The sequence below is a fragment of the Gallinula chloropus genome, assembly GCF_964237585.1.
Source record: "Gallinula chloropus genome assembly, chromosome: 1".
NCBI lineage: Eukaryota > Metazoa > Chordata > Aves > Gruiformes > Rallidae > Gallinula > Gallinula chloropus.
In genome coordinates this window covers 155,725,608-155,743,525 of record NC_140085.1, presented here as the reverse complement: position 1 = coordinate 155,743,525, position 17,918 = coordinate 155,725,608, and the positions used below count along the sequence as shown (strand labels likewise).

The window sequence follows — 17,918 nt, the reverse complement described above, 5'->3', positions numbered from 1 at the left end:
ATATGATTCACTTTCTGGGCTGCAAGTGCACATTGCAGACTCATATCCAATTTTTCAGCTATCAGTATCCCCAAGTCCTCCTCTGCAGGGCTGCTCTCAGTCCATTCATCCTCTGGTCTGTATTGATACTGGGGATTGCCCTGACCCATATGCAGGACCTTGCAGTTGGTCTTGTTGAACTTCATGAGGTTCACAAGATCGCATTTCTCAATCTTGCCAAGGTCCCTCTGGATGGCATCCCCTTCCCTTAAGAGTATCAACTGCATCACTCAAATTGGTGCGATCTGCCAACATGCTGAAGGTACACTCAGTTCTGCTATGTCATTGATGACAATATTAAATAGTATTGGTACAAGTATGGACCCTTGAGGGACACCACTTGTTACGGCTTCCACTTGGACATTAAGGTTTTCACTGTAATTCTTTGGATGCAGCCATCCAGGCAGTTCCTTATCCATCTAACAGACTGTCAGTCAAACCCATCTCTCTCCATTTTAGCAACAAGAATGTTGTGTGGGACCATATCAAAGGCCTTACAGAAATCCAGGTAGATGACATCAGTAGCTCTTTTCCTGTACAGTGATGCCATCATTCCATCACAGAAGGCCACAAGATTATTTAGGCACAATCTCCCCTTGGTAAAGCCATGTTAGCTGTCTCTAATCACTTCCCTATCTTCTGTATATTTTGACATAACCTCCAGGAGGATCTTTTCCATGATCTTTGAAGGAACTGATGTGAGGGTGACTAGCCAGTAGTTCCCAGGGTTCTCCTTATTACCTTTTATTTCCATTACTTCAAATCTGAACTGGCTCCCATTTAGTCCCCAACAGCTCTAGACTCTTTCCCTGCCATATGTTAATTGACATTATTCTCATTACACAGCAACATTCTCCAGCTTTCCTATTTGCTGCCTGAAATACTCCCGTACCACCTGCTTAGCAATTATTAGTCATATCCATTGTTTCAGTTCTACAGATCCCAGTTTTACTGATTTCCCCTGAAGCTCCTCATTTCACTCTTTGTGAAGGAATTTAAATGCCCTGTGAAGACCTGATACACAGAAACATGAGCAAGACCACTGATCAGTGCAAAATACAATGAATATTCCTTTGCCTTACTGAACCTTGCATGGGAGAGGCAAATTATTTGTCTGTGGAATGGCAGTGATGTTCTGGTAGGCTGTTGGTCTATTTGGCTGCAAATCATTCATTCACCTGACGCTAACTGTTTTCATGATTTGCTTGCCAGGGCAAATAGAAGGTGCCGGATTTCACTTGAGCCAACACTAAATAAAGTCATACCAGTGAAAGTTTGATCCTTAGTATATATTAGTACTTATGTATTTATTTTTTTTTTCAAACTCCCAAGCTACTAGGAACTGTCTCCTGCCTGGCAATTTATGTAACAGTGTAATACTTTAGTGGGATTGGCAAAGCAGACATCATAATTTTTATGCACTTTTTCAAATGTCCAACTCTCTCATCTGAGAATGTCCATATGCATCTCTCTCTTTACTCTCAGCAAACGGTGTTAAACCACCATTTCAGGTGTATAGCTCCTGATCCTGGAGAACTTGCTGCATCAAGCAGTCAGCCCCTTCTACTCTGTATTTTTAACGTACTGTTGAGAAGTGTGGAATGGGTTTCTCTATCCAAAGCAAGTCTAATGCTATCCTGTTATTGCTCATGTTAATGCAAAGATGTCATAGCACATTGTCTTGCTAGGCTGACTGAAAATACATAGGTTTGGTGTTTTTTAATTCTCAATAACAACAAAACTGTCAGAAGTTCTATCTTTTAATACACGACTGGCCAGAATAAACAAAATTTCTAAGGACTCACCTCCAATGATTTGTCCTTGTGTAGTAACTTTTGAAGAAGCTCCAAAACATTTAGCTTGTTAATGACCAGTGCATCAAACACGGCATTCAAACCCTAAGCAGTCAAGAGAAGAAAAAAGAACATAAGATGGCGCAGCTAACCACAAACATTTTTAAAAATACATCTTAAATTCCACTTCTACCATGAGTTATTTGCCTCTTAATTCTGATTCCAAACAAGTAGAGAGATATGTTGGTAGCAATGTTGACAGAATGGTAATTTAAGAACCCGAGCTATTGTGTTACTGCAATGGGGATTCTCCTGCTACATGGAATAACCCTTTAGGGAATACCATGTACCAACAAGCTAGACCCTATATGGATGGTTACAACAGCTTTCTGCTTTCTGTCTTCCTTCCCAAGTGTTCCACAGTATAAATGCTGCAGTCAAAAGGTAAGGCTTCTGTCAGTAAGGTGCAGTTTGTTTAAGCCTCCTAATTATTTTTTGCTGTGCAGCATGGTTATCATTTGACTGTCAGGTTTCAGAAATACTACTTTTAAAGGGTATATAAATTGTCATAACAAACAAAGGCTCAGGAAGATTTAACAGAGGTATCAGGCTTGTTTTTCTTGCAATTACAGCAATATACACAGTGGGAGTTGCTGAAAACAAGTGCGAAGTTCTATGTAACATCAGACACTACACATAGAAGTAGAGCACATTCAGCACCGAATGTGCAGGATTACACTTAGAATCATAGACTGACAGACTGGGTTGGGTTGGAGGGGACCTCAAAGATCATGTAGTTCCAAGCCCCCTGCCATGGGGGGGGACACCCTCCACTAGACCAGGTTGCCCAAAGCCTCATCCAATCCAGCCTTAAACACTGCCAGGGAGGGGGCAGCCACAGCTGCTCTGAGCAACCTGTTTGAATGGCTTACACGTACATCCAAGCAAGCAACCAAAATCCATCCTGGGGTAATTCTGTTGAGGTAATGAGCAAAATCCAACTTTAACATTTTCCCTTCAATATTTCAGCAATATTTCACCAACCATGACAACCCTTGAATATTTAGCCTATATCCCTAATAACTTTAGAAATTACCTCCAATGTTCTAAAGACTGAATAGAAAAAAAGACCACACAAATAGTTCTAAGTGAGGCAAAGAGTTAGGACACTGGGAAGTCACAAGTCTCTTTCTAACAGTCAAATGAAGATGTCAGAACATAGGTTAAAGAGTGGTGTGGTTCTACGTAAAAAGGTCACCTGGCATTTAGAAGGCTTTTGGCTCACTTGCATGGCAACAGGAAGGCAAGAATCCTGCTGAAAAATGCATTCAGCCTACAAGCAGAATTTTATCCATTCATCCCTCTGAGCTGTGCCCCTCTACACATAATCATCCTAACAATGGAACAGCAAAAAAATTAAAAAGCCCAGATCTGATAACAATTCTTGTGACTGCTAACTGAAAAAATAACTACATACCACTAAAGGAAATCACACCATGCTTTAAGATAATTCCTTATGTTTTCCTTACAGACACCTTAAAAAAATACATCACTCTACAAACATCTATCCACAAATTATGTCCTAAAATGTTTTCTGTAATTCCTTCTCCTTTTTTTTTTTTTTTTCCTAACAAGGAAGGGTCCTTACAGCAAAGAATTCTTCTGACACTGTTGCTTTATCTGTGTCAGCTTAAGTTACAAATCAGATTTATTTGTAAAGACATATGGGTATACAAAAGGTAAAAATCACAGACATAGCATTTCAGGTGGCTGCTGGGTCATCCAAAGCAGAATGTCTCCAGTGGAGTTACAAAAAGCAAGAGCTGAATGAACATGCACAGTTAACTATATCGGTTTGCAGAGACAGATCCTTAAATCTGAGACAGAAGGAAGAGATTCAGTATTGGAAATGCATACAGAATGGCCCTACTTCTAATTACACTGTTCACAAAAGCAAGAGGGTGGAGCTTTTAAAAATGCTCTCCTCCAGTTATGTCTTTGTTCACAAGCCTTCAACAAGAGCTTTGGAGCCCTCCATCTTGACAATTACATTCAAAACCAAAGCCAACAAACACAATATGTGTTGAAACTAACACTGTAAATCTTTTAAGTTTTTCAAGTAATTAATGGATATATGCAACCTCCTTTCAAAAGATAAAACTAAGGAAATCAAATAGATCAGTAGGCATGCAATCAAGACAGATCTACTAGAATGTTGTTTTTTGTCAACATTAACTAGTTTTCTGAGCAGAACAAAAAGGAGTGCATGTGATGAGCTGTGGAGAAGATTCATCTCTGCAGGCTTTATCATTGCAGCTGGCAAATGCTGAGGTAAAAATTCAGTCAATAAAATGATTCTTACCAGTATTGTAATTCCTTGTTCTTTGCACAGCATGGCTATTGCACCTAGGATAACACTCACCAGCACCCAGAATATAGAAAAATTATGTCCTTCCTTATCTGTCAAAATAAAGCAGGCAATAATATTAGGTTTATACACTTAGAGGCAGAGTTAGCAATCTAAATTAAAATCAGAACTTTAAAAACACACAGCATTTAATCTCACAATCTTTCTTATCAGTCAAGATACTTAAGACCTAAAAAGCATAGGGCACCTCCTGCAATATGCTGGCATTTGTCCCTTTAATGCAGTCATTTTCTATTCTCAGAGACATGAGAAATCTCCCTGCTTGCTAGATGTTTTAGCCAGACTAATTAGAATGGCAGAAGCTTCACATAGTTTCTACAATTCATCATCTGCAAAGGTTAATTCCCAACATTTAGACACATTTATCATCCTTAGCTAGAGCTGTGTTGTTAGTAGCCACTCTCTTCCAAACTACCTACCACAAGAAGGTTCTTTCTAATGGTTACACACGAAGTGTCATGCACGCAACCTGTTTTAACTGTAGTCTAATCTACAAAGGCACAACGAGCAGCTTCTCCAGGGCTGCTGCATTTAGCAAGTACCTCATGTCATATTTCATTAGCACTGCAATGGAATGCCATGGAGCTCAAAAATTTCAGCATCTGAACAGAGAAGCAGTTAGTTCTTGCACTCAGGAAGCAGTTTTACAGCAGGGTGAGGAACTCCGGGGTTAAGAGATCAAGAGTAACTACAGCTTCTAGTCAAAGAAAGAGTCTTTAAAGACTGCACCATGTAGCTTATTTTGGGTACTACAAGCAGGCATTTCTGAGATTAATGTAATAAAAAGCCCTCCTTCAGCCACACAGTACATGGGTACTTCACATAAAAACATGTCTGTCACAACCTCCACTCCACAGGTGCAAGCAACAGAGGGAAGCACTCAGCTCATTCAGAAGCAGCTTCTCGATTTAAGCAGCTTGGGCTCTACAGGCATCACAAGAATCAACCTTTGACTTGGCATGTGAAAAAACAAAGTTGAACACTATATTCATTGGCTGAATCTCTTTCTTATTTTCCTTCATCTCTACAGTAGTTCTTTGCTACTGCTAATGCAGGTTTGACCCTCAATACTTAAACCAGAACTGTAATAATGGTCTATGGAAAAGGTAAATGGCAGAATTATGATTAATTTCACCAGAGGTAGGTGCCTGTGCCTGAGCTAGTATACTAGGCTTCCTTTCTAACTCATTGAGAGAAGGGGACACCTTTAGGGATTAAGTTACCTAATTAAATGCATTTGTCCACCTTTGTGAGGAGTAGCTGTTTCTCTTCACTGATTATAAAGGAAACTAGTATACTAGCTCAGATATTGTTATCAGGGTCAGATACAAACCATAATGAGTGTGAAAAGCATCTGCTGACACCGGCCTTCTCTCTCATTTTGAAGCAGACTACTGTTTTGGTGGCAGAGAGCAAGAATTTTCAAAGAACATGTGGAAGAACAGGTTTTGAAGTTGCTTCTAGAACTCTTTTCTTACTCAAGGCTTAAAGCTTCAGCAGATTGAATATTAAGATGTTTGAGATTCCCCATTGCAATACCTAAGTAGGCATTTGCACCTACTCCAAATCACGTCCTCACAAGTGAGCTAAGACTTAACATAAGAGGTACTGATGTTAAAAGAAAGCCTTCTGAAGGAAAGAAGCCATAAAAATCTCAAAATACCAAAACAAGACAGGGAAATACAAAATACATAATGACTAAACTAAAGAAACATTGTAACTTAAACCCAAAACAAAATAGCAATAAGGAAACTCCAACTCACATCAATTATACAGAGCAACAAGTAAGGGTTGCAATTCATGGAGGAAGGTGCTTCAGAACTTGTTGCTAACATTAAAAGGAATCTGCCCTAAATATATCCCTTGAAGGAGCTCTTCAACTCTTCAGCCTCTCCAATACAACAGATTGTTCAGCCAGTTCTCAAAATTCAGTTTTGCTTTGTTTTTTCAGTGTAGGAATAAACTAGTTGAGAGAATGTAAAGATGGAAGACACAGGAAGTGACTGTGTTCACAAAATCACACTAATTCCTAATGAGTGGGAAAGGGAGAACTGTGAACAAAGCCAGTGAACTTCACTGGGTTTTCTGACATATACGTCCTTCAACTGAGAGATTGTTTTTCTTCCAGAATCAAATTTCTGGCAGAAAGATGTCAGAACACCTAAGCACTCCTCAGAGAAGCAATAGTTAGCACACAAATACAAACTACCTTAACATAGAAGATGGTGGGAAGTAGATATAGTAACAGACCAGCTGGTGAGTCACAAATGCTTTGATGATTCAAAACTGAGGAAGTAATAGGGAAAAAAAAGAAACTAGGTCAAATTATTAAGGACAAGTGTAACAGCAGCACATTCATACAGAAACATAGACAAGAGAAGTCACACCACAAAAAGAGAAAAGGTAATGTATGTGAAGACCTAACCCCACAGTTCCATAGGTATATTAGAAGAGCAGCAAGGAAGGAGTTTTTCCAATAGTCAGTGGGAAAGGAAATGGACAATGCCAAGAAAACAGAAGTGTTCTGCACCTTTTTTGCTTCTTTCTTTTTGAAAAGAGGTCAGAGCTGCAATCAGATGGCAAGCATAAAAACCAGCAGAAAGGGAGCAGGAGCAAAAGCAAAAATAGTGAACTACAAGACATGGAATGTATAGAGAAGTTAATCTGTTTTAAATTACACTGATTGACTAAATTTACTCCAGCAGGTCCTATACAACTCGGAGTAATCTCAACTGTTACCTCTGAGAAATGAAAAACACGTGAGAATCCAAAGGCTTGAAATCAAATGAAAACAATGTCTACATGCCTGAGTTTAAAGAGGAAAAGAGATATGCTAGGCTAAGCTAAAGAAACCAAGCTAAGATGAGTGGCTGAAACTGCCCAGAAAAAAACCACACTTAGACAAAATACTTTCTAGGTGATCCTCTAAAGCATAAGAGAGTATGATTTTTTTTTTTTTTTTCCAAAGACATAATTTAACCATTTATATGAAACTAAGAATAATTTCTGACTTGGACAGCAAAAAAAAAAAAAAAAAAGAAGGGCCTCTTGTACCTTGACTTCATGAAGGCAAGAGAATACCACTGGCAACACTGCTGTGAAATACACCAGAAAAAAATATGGGCTGCATGAAATTTCTATAAAATGGGTACAAATAACAGCTGGAAATCTACACTAAGAATGTAGCTCATGGTGAAAAATGTAAAGATACATTCTGGTGTGAGTCCCACACCAGAATGTATCTTTACATTCTTCTCCCCTTTTCTGGCTCTAATAGATAATTTTAAAAATGTGGATGGAATAAGGCATATGATGATTAAGCTGAGAGGTGCTACTAGGCTGCAATGGCCAGGAAGGATATTGAGGAGAAGTGGAAAAATGATCTAGTGAAAAAACATGATAACTGAATACCAATTCTATAGGCACACATTCAAAGTTATTCAAAACCAGATTTGCCTTCTTGTGAACATCCTACATCTCAGATGCCAGGAATGTCTCAGCATGTGAAGTGTGGCCAACCAAGATGGTAAAAGCACCCAGCAGAAAAGACATAATGAAGGATCCATGATGAGATCATGAGTGCTTGTAGACAAGCTGCTGATGTACAGGCTGGATGTGCAGACGGTGGGATGGACTGAAAGCTGGCTGAACCGCCAGGCACAGAGGGTGGTGATCAGTGGCACAAAGTCTAATTGGAGGCCAATAACTACCAGTGTACCCCAGGGGTCAATACTGGTGTCAATCCTGTTGACCATCCTCATTAATGACCTGGGTGATGAGGCAGAATGTGTCATCTGCAATTTTGCTGAGGGTGCAAAACTGGGAGGAGTGGCTGATAGGCCAGAGGGTCACAACACCATCCAGAGGGACCTTGACAGGCTGGAGAAATGGGCTGGTAGGAATCTCATCAGGTTCAACAAGGTAAACTGCAAAATCCTGCACCTGGTGAGGAATAACACCAGGCACTGGGACATGCTGGGGGCCACCCAGCTGGAAAGCAGCTTGGCAGAAAAGCACCTGAGGGTCCTGGTGGACATGAGCCAGCAGTGTGCCCTGGCAGGAAAGAGGGCTAATGGCATCTTGGCCTGAATTAGGCAAAATATTGCCAGGAAGCTAAGGGAGAGGATTCTTCTCCTCTTCTCTGCACTGATGAGGCCATATCAGGAGTACTGTGTCCAGTTCTGGGCTTCCCAGTACACGAGAGCCATGGACAGTGGGAGCTAGTAGTAATAGGTGAATGGTTGGACTAGATGATCTTTTAGGTCTTTTCCAACCTTGATAATTCTGTGATTCTGTGACATATTGAAGCAAGTTCAACAATGGGCCAATAACATGATGAAGCATCTCTCCCATGAGAAAAGGGTTGAGAGAGCTGGGACATGTCAGCCCAGAGAACAGCAGGGTCTGGGGATTCTTACCTTCTCGCCTGAAGGGAGGGTGCAGAGACACACAGCCAGGCTCTGCTCAGCAGTGCCCAGTGCCAGGAAGGAGGCAATGGGCACAACCTGACACACAGGAGGTTTCCTCTGAACATCAGGAAACTCTTTTTCACTGCGAGGGTGAGCGAGCACTGGCACAGGTTGCACAGGGAGGTTGTGGAGTTTCCATCCTTGGACATAATCAAAAAACATCTGGACACAGTCCTGGCAAACAATCTCTAGGTGACTCTGCTTGAGATGGCAGCTCAGGTGACTTCCAGAGTTCCCTTCCAAACTCAACCACTCTGCAAATCTGTCACCAAGATCTCCTTCCAAAAATTGTAATCTCTTTTCTTTTGCAGCCTCGAAACATCAATATAGTCATATACAGAATTGTAATATGAAAATTCATCAGTGATTAAACTTCAAAGAGAAAGAATTTCAATTAACAAACAATCTATCTTGTACTTGTTCCTGGGTCAAAACACAACTCCCACCCCCACTGCAGAGATCTCAATAAACTAGGCTGGAAAAACAGATACAAGAGAGCAGCATTCTGCAATGCCTTCAATCATGTATATTTTTAACAGTGATTTGAAAATGTAAAGCGCTGCATAAGTGCTAATTATTATTATGAGATACACACATGCTGACAGAAGTAATCAGTCTAACAAAGCATATTCCCTTCATACGGCGCTGCTTCCAACCAGCAAGATCTTGTGTCAGAAAACGAAACCAATCCTTCGCTGGCACCTGGGCCTGTTTGAAGCTGGTGTACCATATTGCCAGTGGGCATCGTGCCACTCCAACAGATGGACCAGACTGTATGCATGCCAAAGAGAAAGAATACTTTTTTAAAAAAAAAATATCTAGAGAACTATAGTGTTTCTATACAAAACCAAAAGGGGATGCTCTGATGGTCGCTCTTCAGGAGTACGTTAAGCCTGCAAGTTGAGGGGCTCCAACAAAATACCTATATAAACCATACACAAGCCATGAAGGCTCCTCCATGTAGACTGCTAGACTAAGAATAAGCATTCCTAGAGCATGCATGCTTACACAAGTGTTTCATGGCATGGAATTGACTGATCCTAATTTTACGAGCAGCACATTGATGATACACCTCAACTCTTGTCCTCCTAAATGCTAATCCTGTTTCTTTCATGAGACCTTGTTTTGCAGTGTCCTAAATCCACAAGTCAATGAAAACAAATTCCTTAGAATCACAGAACTGTAGGGATTGTAAGGGACCTCAAGAGATCATACAGTCCAACCCTTCTGCTAAAGTAGGTTCCTTAGGCCAGAAGTTAAGGATATGAAGAAAATTTCACATTTAGAATACCAAGCATAGCTTTACTTTAAAGTCAAACTAACAATATCCCAAACCAATTTTGGGTATTACCAACTCAGACATTTAGGTACCCAGCCCCTCCTTATTCAAAGCTAAGTGAGCAACTTAGGGCTCGTCCAGGTGAGAGGTCGGAGTGGTTTAAGAAGTCACCATCTTCAGGTGAAACCCAGTAACTGATTCTGTGAAAGCACCTACTCCTTTGAAAATCAAAGCAAAGTAAGTTATGTTCAGCTCCTGCAGGAAATTTTAATTTTTAACCGAAATACATCACAAATGCTTATACATTCCTTTGATGTGCCTCGCCTGCAGGGATGGTATCTTCCAACTAAATTACTACAAATACTCATCTAGCCAAGGTCCTAAGATTTCCCTGATCGTGAATTTCTAAGCAGAGAGGTAAGAATTATCTAGTCTTAAAAGATCACATAAGAATCCACTGTTAGAATTAACTTAAACCTGAGATCTTAAGCCTCAAATGTACACATCACTGCAGCTCAACTGTGTTTTACTTAAAAATGAAGTTATAATAGCAAATGCCATTCCTGAACATATCCAAGCACCTCAAATTTACTAAATACAGGCTACAATTGTCTATTCCTGAATTACACCATCTTGGATAAACAAAATGTAGCACTAATTCTATAGAAAAATGTTACTTTTTCTCCTCCACTCACTAAAATAGTAAAATAGTTAGCTTTTCCACGTACAACTAGCCCCTCCCAATGTGTTCAGATGTGAACAGTAGGACACACAGTTGAAAAATCAGTGTCCATGTTTAATAATAGCAAATACCTCTTGGCCAACTGTGAGATAGCCAACAAATTCCCCATACCTTCCCAATGAACTCTTTCACTGAGGAGACAAACATTTCCAATCTATAGGAAAACCTCCACAATATAAAGCTCCAATATTCACAAAAATCATCACTACAGACTGCTTCACATGTTTTAATAAATGAGCAATGAACTACTAGATGATTAATGGGCAACTACACAGAACAGAACAAAACACAAATACACAACCAGAACGAAGTCACTGTTAGAAGTCACAGCATTTGAGCAAACAGTTGATCCCCTACTTGACACCCAGGCCAGTATTATTCACATGAAGCAAATCATGTGAAATCATCATTTTACATCACTCAGAGATTGCCAGTGCAAATGGCAAATACATGCAACTGGATCACTGTCAAAGCTGAAGGCAAAGGAAGGCAAAATGAATGCTACAGCAGTTTTAAAAATGCCTTATGAATTCCAGAGAAGCTGCATTACAATTCAACAAAGTTAATAACCCACAATTCCCTTCAGAACATACCTAAATAGTTGTCAGCTCTTGCTGTCTCCAAAGCCTATGCAGTGGATTTGTCCCCACAGTTGTGTTTTAAAACAGCAGGACAGAATGAGAACAACAGATTAGTTCCTTGCAAATATAAATGTTATCCTATCAAAGATGGTAACATAAAAAAAGTATATTGGGAAAAAGTAAAAGATTTGTAGAACTTGAGTAAGACATAATTATAGCCCACATAGCGTGTTAAATGTTTTTACTTCTAAAACAAAATTAAAGCTACAGATTCTGGCTAAAAGAAACCGTCTGCCCATCAGGCAAACAAGCTGCAGTGTATGTTGAGCTTCACAGAATCCATTATTTTCCTTTGCAATTTTTCTAGTTGGACATGGATTTTTCTGACTTCCTGATGGTTTTCAGTACCATACATACTTTCTCCACAGTACCCCCAAATCCTCCTCAGACATTTTATGAGTCTTTACTCCCAAGCAAAAAAAAAAAAAAAAAAAAGTCCTACATTCATTCACTTAGACATCGGGGGAAACAAGTGCTAACCAGATTCTCTTCTACAGCTTCTGCCTCCTTTAGAGAAGGCCAAGAATGACAGTTCAACAACTACATCTATGCCAGTGAAACACAGATTTCTGGAACTCAGCTGTACACAAATCTCACATTCCCTTGCTGCAAGAACAGTCGAGCTCTTCATGAAATGCTTAGATAACATATCTGTCTGATAGTAGCATGGGGACACTGCTGGTGACAAAATTGTTTATGTTACTGAGGACAAAACTGTATCAGTAGCATCAACTCAGGCTTTCCAATGTTTGTTCTACTCTGACACTCGCTCAAAGTTCATCAGTGAAAGCAAAGTGGCATCAAACATGTTTCAGTAACTATTAGAAAGACAATACAAAGGCAGCCCACAAATCCTGAAAAAAGAGGGTACAACCCTAAACCTAAGTACTCCAAAAGAGTCATGCTACCACACATATCTATTAATAACAACTTTTAAAGTCCACCTTTAACAGTCCTTCTCCTACTGCTTGTAAAAAGCTGATAAGCTAAATGTTATACACGTGATGTCCAAATCCAGAAACAAGGACACATGCAGCTGACCCAAGGCTTAGGGTCATGCTTGCCTTTAATATATAAAAAATGTAGCAGGACAAGAGGAAATTGGATGTTAGAACAAACTGATAGATCCCATGTTTCATCATAAACCAAATCAAATCAAATCATATTTGATTAGAAGCATAAGCCTGATGCAACAGAATGCACAGAGTTGGTTTTGGTTGTTTTCTCCCCCCTCTTTCTTATGAACAAACACTATTCTACAAAGGTAAATTACCACCTTGGTCTGACCTAGAAAGCGATGCAATACCAACCAACTCTTAACTCAGACTAGGAACTAGCAATGTGCACTGGTGGTATCACAGACTTTCTGGATCTTGCGGATTTGCCAGTAGAAGGAAAACATTTTGAGAGAAGAAAGGGTATTTCTTATTTGCTGCTTAGTAGACACCATTTAAGTCTGTGGTTTAAAATATACGTGGATATTTTTAAAATGCTTGGTCTTTGCCTATATTCAGAGTAAGATTAGCTTCTACTTGGACTAAGTCAGTTTTTGCTGTCTTTGACTCCCTTGATCTATACAGCATCAAGCTCAGCTAAACTCCTATTACTGGTGAACGGCCAGAAGAACTGTTGGCAAAAGAAGGAGTTTCCTACCACCGAAATGGAGGCATCCATTTCGGTGAAACTTTGTATTACCTCAATGCAACAAACCCACTGAAGAGTCACACTGTACTACAGCCACTCCCCTGCATTTGTTTACCTTCTCCTAAAGCCTTTTGTACAAATGTAGAATCACAGAACAGTTCGGACTGGAAGGAGTCTCCAAAGATCATCTGGTCCAACTTTTTGTGGGGAAGAAAGCCCAGATGAAATTACCTAGCACCCTAACCAACTGCATGTTGAAAACCACCAGTGATGGGGCCCTGCCACATCTCCGGAGATTGGTATTTGTCACTGTAAAAAAAATTCTTTCTTAAATCAAGGTGAAACGTCTCCAAGTGCAACTTGTACCCACTGCCCCTTGTCTTCTTCATGTGGCTCCTTGTGAAGAAAGGGCCTGTCTTCTTTGCAGCTGCCCTTTCCAATACAGATACTACCCTTTCCCACACAGGCATCAATGTTCAGCTACCTAATGGGTTGGACCAACCTTGCCTCCCAAAGGAAGAAAATTACAGCAAAGGCAGAAAATAAAATTGTTTGTGCTGATGGGTAAGGTTCAGCTAGAGGGTACATGGGTACAGTGGAGAACAGAACTGCTGTTTGCAGGGCCCCTGACAAATTGGAGGACTGTGCTGGCAGAAGCCTCATGAAAATCAAAGACAACACTATGTAACAGTCCACGCTGGGGACTGGCTTGGCACCAGCTCTGCAGAAGAAGATCTGGAGATCGTGGCTGACAAATTGAAGATGAGTCCCTAATGTGCCTTTGTGGCAATTAAGAAGGCTAAACGCACACTGGCCTGTACTGGCTACAGCATACCCAGCAGGTCAGGGACAGCAGTTATTCCTCTCTATCCAACCCTTATGAGTCCACATCAGGAGTACTGTGTTCAGTGTGGTGTCCAACACAAGAAACACAGCAACAACCTGGAAGTCCAATAAAGATGGACAGTAAAGTCCACTAAGATTGTTAGCAGACTGAAGAATGTAACACAGGACAAGAGGCTGAGGCAAATTGGTCATGTATTGTCCCCACTACTATCCTTGAAGATTTTTGCAACTCACTTGGCCAAGGCCCTGAGCAATCTGATCTATGAAGTTAATTCTGCTTTAAGTTGCTGGACTAAAGGTGATCTCCAGAGTTTCCTTCTGACCTAATTCACTGTATAATCTGTGATAAAAGGAAACTAGATTGCTCTATTTTAGCAGTCACCTGCACTTCTTCCCAATTGAAGTGACAATGGAATGGCACCCTAAGTTACAAACCTAATCTTCTTAAGCTTCTACACAACTGAGAGATTCTGGCACTTCTAGAAGATGACTGCAAGTGCTTAAGATAAGCTATTCCTCTGAGTGGCCATCAAAAGGATTCTGTCTCTTTCCAATGACTAAACAGAAGGAACAATGAGAAAAGGCTTTGAAGTTGCACGTCTAAGTTAAATGCTTAAGGTGATAAAGTACAGAAAACTCCTGAAGGTTCAGCCAGTATGAGGCTATAGATCAAGTTTGTAGGGATACTGGTTGTGGAGAAAAACTGGGATGCTTTCCAGAGTGCTGAAGGAGCTAGGAGATGTTATGGCAGGACACCTCTTGATCATCTACCAAACGTCTTGGGAGCCTGGGGAGGTCCTCCCTGTCCAGAAGCCAGCCAATGTTATTCCAATTTACAAAAAAAAGTGAGAGAGAAGACCCAGGGAACTACAGACCTGCTTGTCTAACCTCACTTACTGGAAAAATTATGGACAGGATTATACTGAGTACTATTGAAAGGCATTTAAAGAATAATGCAATCATCAGGCACAGTCAACATGGGCCCACAAAGGGAAAGTCCTGTTTAACTAATTTGATGTGCCTCTATTACAAGGTCACCCAGCTAGTGAAGGTGGTGGGTGTGTTTTTTCTGGACTTTAGTAAAGCTTTTGATATTTTCCCTCACAGCATCCTTCTGGACAAGCTGTCCAGTTGTGGGATGAGAAAGTTGGTGAGACTATATCACTCACCTTAATATTTACAAATTAATGATTTTCACAGAAAGGCACATCCAGGCATTTCAAAACCAGTTTTCAGATCAGAACCATACCGACCTGAAGCCTTGACTCTGGTATGTCTGGCTTTTGGCACATTGCTCATCAGCTTGCAGTGAGACATGTAAGGTTCAGAGGAAAGAAATACTCTGAGGCTTGGGCACCTTCCTTCAGGCTCCATGCAAGATCTGCTCAAGAACTTCTTACTGGTCTCCCACAGCACTGGAAATAACTTTTTATTCTCTTGTTTAGGACATGCCAGATAGGATCTGCAAGAACCTGAAATTTCAGTGAGCTACTCAAAATGAGGAAACTGTTGGGAAAGATTCAGGCATGTACCTTAGAAACAAATTCTTGAGTACAACGAAAGCCTAATTTCTTTAAGAACTTGCTTAGGGAAAAGCAGGCAGCAATGTCAGCAGTAAACATTGAAAACTGATCTGAAAGACAAAGGGCACAACTACGCTGGCAGACTGTAATTCTTCTTGGCAAAGCTGCTTAAAAGACACAGCTCTGACACTATTATGATGCCATGTCCAATGCAAAATACTAAGTGCCACTTGGTATTCAGTCTTCCTCCTTCTAACTCAATGGCAAGAGTTTCAGTACCAGAATACTATTAAAATGACATCAACTTCTACAAGCTATCAAACTGGCCTCCATAAGTTGTACAGGCACTCAAAATATTCCTAACCAGGGTAAGCATCACATGTCCTCTATAGCAAAATAAATACAGGGTCCTACATAAAAGTCTCTAATGCTCATCCTAAGAATCTGGCTCTTCTTCAGACAAAGATGACTCCTGCCATACAGGTCTACCTGCACCAACATACTGGAAAGCACGTGGCAAATATTTTGATTTGCCTAATTTATTCTGGCACTAACGAAAGAAACATCAAAGCGCAACCAAACGCAGCAAAATAGGTGAGAAAAGAATAAATGAACAAGCAAGATCCCCTGGCCAACTTTCATCAAAAAAGTGCTAGTTTGGTTGAAAGAAATGAAGAATGCTCAAAGGGGAGAACAAACCACCAGAAGTGAATAGAAATCACCATAAGTGATTCATTTGAATTGGCAAAGATTAGGTTAAATTCTTAATATAAGCTGTACAAATACTCAAAATAGTTCTAAACAATCTAAAGTCATTTAGCAGAAGCTATTCATGCATCTCAGAGCACACCATGGACTAACTCCTCCCCCTCAGCCCACACTAAACTCTGACTATGTTGTTAAGTTAGGTCATTCAAAGCCCGCTCAGGTACACCATCAGCTCTGGTTAAATGTTACAGGCCATGCCCACTGAACTGATACTACAGATGCTCTTCAAAATACAGGTCTTCATGGGTTCACCAAAAAATTCCCATATTTCCTGTGGTGGGATACATTCAGATACCAGACTGCATGCTCTGTATATTTTTTTCATAATCCTGAATTGATATATTCTCATGTGTTTATTTAACAGAGCCCTAAGATAATTTCTCTTCAACTGTATTTGAACTGACAACTTGCAATCAGATCAAATAATACAACGGATCTAAAAGCTCACTTAAAAAAAAAAATAATCTATGAAGGGAATTACTCATGTTAAATACAGCTGTCTCACAAAAACTTTACGAGTAACATTTTATTCAGTATGTGTATGCCAGCAATTGCATATTGCAGGAATTTAGAGGGCTTACTCATATGAATAATTCTTTACAATTCATTAAAAATACAAGTAAGGCTCCTAAAGTTTGTTCCCATTCAAGCCATCTCAACATAATGGCACAAAGTGTACTAAAATATTTAAGACTATACATTTATAGGTTTGATTTATTTCTCAGATACTTACTGAAATATTTCTTTATGCTTATAAACAATAAAACATTTAACAAATAAGCCTATTACAAAATAGACTTTTCTTAAAATAAATTCATAGTGTTTAACAGGAATTAGGGACAGCAACCACTCCAGCTCTCCGAACAATAAATACCTGCTAAAGTGGATTTTTTTTGTTAATATTTTATGAGGGTATAAACATTAATAAATTCAAACCCCATCTAGCTGACATTTTTAGTTTTGCTATACTTCACCGATACGTATGAATGCAGAGAATTTACACGACATAAAATGAGAGGCAAACGGAACGCTTACTTTCTCTAAACGCTTTGCAGTAGCCAAGGAATGACAGCAAAAAGAACAGGGCACAGAGGAGGTCTGCTCTGCCAACAATCCCAGCAACCTTAAAAAAAAAAAAAAGAAGCAAAAAAGTTTCAGATTACCAGATTTTTTTTCCTTACAAAACCTGAGTTAAAGGTACATGCACATATACAAAGTATCAAAGAATAAATGCATAAAACTGAATAAAAGAATATTGCTGTAGCAGTATTCTTAACCTGGTATATGGTATTAGTGATACCCAGTTTTCTTAGGCACAGTCTAATTTTGATTAGCTGTTGCTTAGTACCAATTAGGTAATTGATTTGGCATTAATTTTGGAAAACACTGCTGTTCTAAGAAACAAAGAAGGATCTCCCTGAGGAAAATGTAGACTCTGCCCTATCCCATCTGTTTTTTGCATCAGGCTGCCTTTCAGGAGAACTCCTAGCAAACATCTTGAACCCCAACAAAATTCACAGCTCTGCTGAAATGCAAACCAAGACGGGCCACTGTCAGAAGACAAGCCAGCCCTCAAACTGCAGTCTGAATGCTCAGAATGGACAAAGAGGTTCCAGCCTGCAGAATCAGAAAAAAAAAATTGTAAAAAATCCCCCCTCCAGCAGTTTTTAATGTTATACTAATTGACTGCATTAGAGTTACCTCCAACTGTATCTTTTTAACAGAAGCTGTACTAATGCAAAACAA

General features: G+C 39.8%; 1 protein-coding gene across 1 annotated transcript in view; it reads right to left on the bottom strand.

Annotated features, from left to right (window-relative positions):
- Window positions 1-17,918, bottom strand: part of TMTC4 (transmembrane O-mannosyltransferase targeting cadherins 4) — a gene marked incomplete at its 3' end in the record, with an annotated part of 55,561 nt that overhangs the window by 24,394 nt on the left and 13,249 nt on the right. Inside the window, exons 5-7 of the mRNA XM_084280100.1 lie at window positions 17,208-17,295; window positions 4,195-4,292; window positions 1,845-1,937 (exon numbers count right to left, since the gene is read on the bottom strand). Of these exons, the coding sequence (XP_084136226.1) occupies window positions 1,845-1,937; window positions 4,195-4,292; window positions 17,208-17,295 (279 nt within the window). The remainder of the gene's footprint in view (window positions 1-1,844; window positions 1,938-4,194; window positions 4,293-17,207; window positions 17,296-17,918) is intronic.